The 6,000-nt window shown below is 41.3% G+C and overlaps 1 protein-coding gene across 1 annotated transcript; it reads right to left on the reverse strand.

Annotated features, from left to right (window-relative positions):
* Positions 1 to 3,826: 3,826 nt before the first annotated feature.
* Positions 3,827 to 4,852, reverse strand: LOC148840218 (trace amine-associated receptor 13c-like). Its single transcript, XM_088936645.1, has one exon. The coding sequence runs from the start codon at positions 4,850 to 4,852 to the stop codon at positions 3,827 to 3,829; it is 1,026 nt and encodes a 341-aa protein (XP_088792771.1).
* Positions 4,853 to 6,000: the final 1,148 nt, after the last annotated feature.

Raw genomic sequence — 6,000 nt, forward strand, 5'->3', positions numbered from 1 at the left:
TGCCGAAAGGAGGTCGGGGGTTGTGCTTTGTATCCATCCTGGAAGGGAGTGTAAACATTGTCCAACGTGTTTGTTCTGCGCGATGGGCAATTTATATGCTGATGCAGGTTTGACATGATTTTCTTCAGGTTCGCGCCATTGAAGTCCCCCACTGTTATAAATGCGCCCTTGGGGGGCATACCTCTGGGATACTTAGGATACACTGTGCTATAATGTTTAGCAAGGTATTGTAGGGGTTTTGTGCATTTACTGGGACAATTATTAATTGTATCACTAAGTCACAAAATGATTCTTCGATGGATATTAGAAAACCAACTTTGCGGAACAATGCACACACACGGATACTAATACACGAGAATACATTTATTAATACATAAAATGTGCATATAAACATAACAGATCTTGTAGTGAGGGTTAGCAGAATACAAAAGGTATATATTTAATCACAAAGAGACACATACATTCAGTATACCATTCATTTATACCATTTCGTTAATGAGCTTTGATTACAACTTCTACATTAGATACTCAAAAGTAAGTACATCACTCATATGAATTAAATTGACATCAACTGGGGTTGAGGTAGCAATTGATTTCTCAAGCTTTAATGCAGATTGTTGAATACTCATCCAATTCATTTGGATTCAAATCTCCTGCGGATACAAAGGAACAGCGACAGGCTGTTGCTGCGTCCAATCCGCGTCCTCTGGCCCAGTGCCAGGCAGTCCTGGTTCGGCGTGAGGTGTGGGAGAAGGAGGGAGATACTCCTGCTGCGGCGCGCTAGCAGTGACTCTCTGAAGACTGGCTAGTTAGTCCTGGCTGCACTAGCAGAGATTGTGCACATGAAAAGTGACTGCGGGTCCAAGCAAGTCACACTCTTTAGATGGGAAGAAGACCGGTTCGTTCCCGATGTAGCGCTAGTCTTGAATCCTGAGATTCAGCTGTCGACAGTTCTGACCGTAGTTCACTCGTTGATCAGGCGAGTGTTCGCGGTGGGGTACCTGCGGTTCACGAGGCTTGCTGCTGGGCTAACCTCAGGCGGATCCTTTGGTTCGAGTGGGTGACCTCCGGTCTCAACTCTTAGAACAAAGTAAAATCCTGGCACTCAGACACACTGGGCCGTCACGTGATTGTATGAGCTGAGTCTGAGAATGTCCTGGAGGGGCACCTCCTGGGCCCTGTGCTGCCTCTTTTATCTGGAGGAACTACGGTCGTTCATTGGTTGAAAGTCCTGCGGGCATTTGAGACCCACATGGGGTTACCCTGCCCTACCAGTTCCTGATTGGCTGATCAAGGTGGAGGATGAGTAACAATGTTCTCCGACATTAGGGATGTAAACAACCTGGGATGAGTCTCTCCTACGGAATCTTCCAGACGGTAAGGCACCAGAGATGACCATTCATTAGGGTGGCTGGAGAATCTCAGCCTTGGGAGTTGTTCCTTATCAGGAAACTATATCAGCTAGAAAAACACCTTAAATCTGAACCACATGGAATGGCCTTTCTTTGTACAGCACCACTGAGATGAGGGAGAGAGGGACTGGCAAGGGAGCAGCAAACTTAATTCCTGTATTATTAATAAGCCTTGCCACTACAGTATTAAACAAAGCAATTATTGATCTAAATTGCAATGTGTTGTGAAGCAATTGTATTGTGTTCCTTTAGTTTACCTTTCAGGTCAATTTGATGGGCTTCTTTTTACACCATTATAATTAATAATTGCTTACACTTATATAGCGCTTTTCTGGACACTCCACTCAAAGCGCTTTACAGGTAATGGGGATCCCCTCGCCCCCCACCAATGTGCAGCCCCACCTGGATGATGCGACGGCAGCCATAGTGCACCAGAACGCTCACCACACATCAGCTCTCAGTGGGGAGGTGAGCAGAGTAATAAAGCCAATTTATAGATTAGGATTATTAGAAAGCCGTGATTGGTAAGGGCCAATGGGAAATTTGGCCAGGACACTGGGGTTACACCCCTACTCTTTTCAAGAAGCACCCTGGGATTTTTAATGACCACAGAGGATTAGGACCTCACTTTTACATCTCATCTGAAAGACGGTGCCTGTTTACAATATAGTGTCCATGTCACTATACTGGAGTATTAGGACCCACTTGGGCCACAGGGTGAGCACCCCCTGCTGGCTCCAGTAACACCTCTTCCAGCAGCAACCTTAGTTTTTCCCAGGAGGTCTCTCAGCCAGGTACTGACCAGGCTCACACCTGCTTAGCTTCAGTGGGTTGCCAGTTGTGAGTTGCAGAGTGATATGGCTGCTGGCATTAGATCCTGGAGACCCAGACCCACTTTAATGGGGCTGTTGTTGAAGTTAAGAGTTCATTTTAATGGTCTGAGGGTAACCCCAGACAGGGAATGTGACATTATTGTTGAATGTGCTGTACTACATAACATTGCCACCCTGAGGTCCTCCCCTCAACCTGAACCCTGTATCCAAAAAGGTAGGAGAGCTGTGACAGACCATCAGGGATGAGCACATTATAGTTAAATGGTGACCTTATTTTTAGGATTTTTCTTCCTATTATAAGTAGGTCACATTTTACCTAGCTTAAGACTTTCTGCAACTTGGGGGAAAAAGTTTCACCCATATTATTTGATACACAACACAAAGTTGGGGAAAAACACAATGACCCAATAATGGAGGAATGCGTTCTTTATTGTGTTGATGATTATGATTCCTTCTCCAGTCTCCCTTTGCTCCCTCTGCAGCAGTTATGGGCAACAGATTTTACCCCCTCATAGTTTTCCATAAGGAGCCATAATTCATATTCTCCGAATAAAGACATACATTCTTTGCTGTTTGCCTTGGTTTTGTTGGTGCAAAGGAGTCAAGGCTTGAAACTCCTGCCTCCTGAGAGTGGCACATTTTCTCTGATTGATAAACCCTGTGTGGCTTTAAACTGACAACTGAAACCCGAGTTTGCCGTTGTGACGCTGGAGCAAACCTGAAGTCAGTAATCTGGTTAATTCAATCTGGCTATCTAGAGAAAATCTTGAACAAGTTAAACCTGTTTCATGAACCAGCCGCCTGATCTCTTATAGTCCATAGCTGTGTATTGTTAGGCCACCAGCCTCCTTCAGCTGTGGTCACATAACAACGCATGTTTCTCTCCAGAGTGATCTACATTCCTGACAATCACACCCTGTATTATGTTGCAATATATTGTGTTTATTTTGTTCTAAAGTTTGACATTTTTTATACTTTTAACTACATACTGCATAGGTTTAACTCATTGTGTTAATATTCCCTCTTGTATTTAATAAATATTCCCTCTTGTATTTGATAAGAGTGTTTGTCAGAAATTCATGATCAGAAAGCAAACTCTCCTGATGAGAGCTGCTCCTATCCTGGAAGTACAGAGTGAAGCAATTAAGTACAAATAAAATTGGGAGAATCTCTACAGTACACTTGAACTATAAATACAAATGTAACTTATCAATATTTTTTTACTATTTTTTAATTAAGTTAATACATTGTGTGCAATCAAAAACAGAATACATTCCATAACAGTATACAGTAGATAAGAAAGCGTCAAGTCATATCATCATACTGATATAAATACTGATTTTTTAGCAGAAATTCATTCATATAAGAAAGCCAAATATCCTGGTGAGAGCTGCTCCTATCATGGGATTGAAGGTGGATTGAGAGCACAAAAATTCTGCATCTAATGTATGTTACAATGAATGTTAAAACTGGTACAATTTCTGAAAAAAAAATTAAATTAAGAAAAATATACATCTTAAAATGATACATTCATGCACCTTACAGTTCTAATGGAAAAGTACTGAGAGTAGCAGTACATACCTACGAGTGCTCAGGAAATAAGTTCAGCATAGATGATGCAGTATTAAAAATCTGAAGTGTTATAATTAGATTCACAGACTTTTGAAACCATGGGTAAATCAGAGCATAAATTATAGGATTGAGAGAAGAATTTAAATATACTAACCAATTTAGAAAATTAACATCTACTGAAGAAGAAGGAGATAAAAAATTATCAGCATTAACAAAACTTTTTACAAAATATTTACATAAATACAATAAAAAAAAAACAATTACAGTTCCTAATGTTCTTGCAGCTTTTCTTTGAGATTTGGTAGAAAGTTCAGAATTATTTTTTTTAGAAACTGTTTGTCTCTTAACCAAATCACCAATTTTAGCATGCCTTCTAGCCACAACAAAGATTTTTCCATATAATAATAATATCACAGAGCATGGCAGAATAAATACAGTAATTAAATCAGCTATACCCCAGGCTTCACTGATCCCAAACTTACATTCTCCAAGACATACATTTGTTTTTCCTGTACTGCTAATATTTCCATTAAAATAAATGAGTGCCAAATTGTATAGGACTGCAAACAGCCACACAAACACTATAAACAATCTTGTTGCTTTTACTGTTACTCTGGTGGAATAAAGTAAAGGGTCACACACTGCCAAATACCGGTCTATAGCGATACAAGCAACATTATAAAATGAAACAGAAAATATTATGTAACCAATTGTGTTGTAAAATATGCAGTTAATTGTATCAAAATACCAACAGGTCTCTATTAAAAGAATTAAGCAAAAGGGCAACACAGTCAGTCCCGTTAGAAAGTCTACCACAGCCAGAGAGAGCAGGAGGAGGTTGGTTGGTGTGTGGAGCTGCTTGAAGTGAGAAATAGAGATGACCACAATCAGGTTTCCACACACTGCCAGTATCACGACTGCAGCTGCAGAAATGTACATCACCACATAGGTGACTGTAGATCGCACTTCTTTAATACAGGATGTGTTGTCAGCCTGAAAGCAATACTGCACTGCTTGAAATTGTGTTAATTCCATGAAATTGTAAATGAATTAAAAATAAGAATAACAACCTTATCAATATTTAAGCACCTTTAAGAAAATTCATAAATATTGTATACAGCAAAAATAGATGCAATGTATACTGATTAGAATAACATGAATGTCTTTGCCTTCCACTCAGTGACTATCCTTTGAAGTTTGTATGACATTTATGTCCGTAGCTGTTGCCCCCTCCTGCTGCTAATAAACCTTGATGACTCCTCTGTGTTTCCTTAATGACACCTGTTATCCTGGGGTTATGTGAGGAGCCTAGAGAATAGCCCACATCTTCAGAGTAAACTAGGAGTAAACAGAAAAAGACAAAAACAAGGATGTCATGGTAGTGGAATGGTTAGCATTGGAGCTTTGCAGGACTGGAGCTCCTGATTCACTTTTGGACCGGGGGTGTGGAGTTTGTATGTTCTCCCCATGTTAACTAGGTTTTTGCCACGTGCTCCTGTTTCCTTCCATAGTCCAAAGACATGCTGGTAGATAAATCAGCACTGGTGTGAATGTGCTGGTGTCTTGTGATGGATGTTGTAATGTCCAGGGCACTTCCTGTCTTTTACCCATCCATTTTCTACCTGCTTAACCTAATACAGGGTCCGAGGGACATCTTAGCCAACCCAGCAAGCATTGGGGGCAAGTCATTACACACCCTGGACTCACACCAGGGCCAATTTTCCCAGGAGCCAAATAACCTACAGTATTTTGTCTGTGGAAGGAAACTAGAGCAACTGGAGGAAACCCACAAACACAGTGAGGACATACTGTACATACTCCACAAATATAACATCCCAGGTCTAGAATTTAACTCAGGGCCCCAGTGCCACAAGGTATCATGGTCAACCGAACAACCCTGAATTAATTTTATTTTTACCCTTTTTAGCCCTTTTTGTTCCTGGTTTTTTGTTCCTTTAGGCATGTGGCTGTGCTGTCCAGAGCCTGCAAGCTACTGAGTTCGGAAGAGAGGGTGGGACCCCGCTCTCTGCCTGGACTCTGCAGATGATTCCCTCAGGTCAGTCTCTGGTGAAGTCCCCTGACAGCATACACTGTTCTCATCTCGGCGGGAGACCTCCAAAGAGTCCGGCTTCTGAATGGTGTGCCTCTTCGATTACCAGCTCATCTCTTATTTTGGCCTAAGA

This window comes from Atractosteus spatula, chromosome 2 (assembly GCF_055471065.1).
Source record: "Atractosteus spatula isolate fAtrSpa1 chromosome 2, fAtrSpa1.hap1, whole genome shotgun sequence".
Lineage (NCBI taxonomy): Eukaryota > Metazoa > Chordata > Actinopteri > Semionotiformes > Lepisosteidae > Atractosteus > Atractosteus spatula.

Bases quoted from the DNA above. Each gene is read 5' to 3' on its own strand.
- LOC148840218 (XM_088936645.1), bottom strand. From the start codon at position 4,852: ATGGAATTAACACAATTTCAAGCAGTGCAGTATTGCTTTCAGGCTGAC.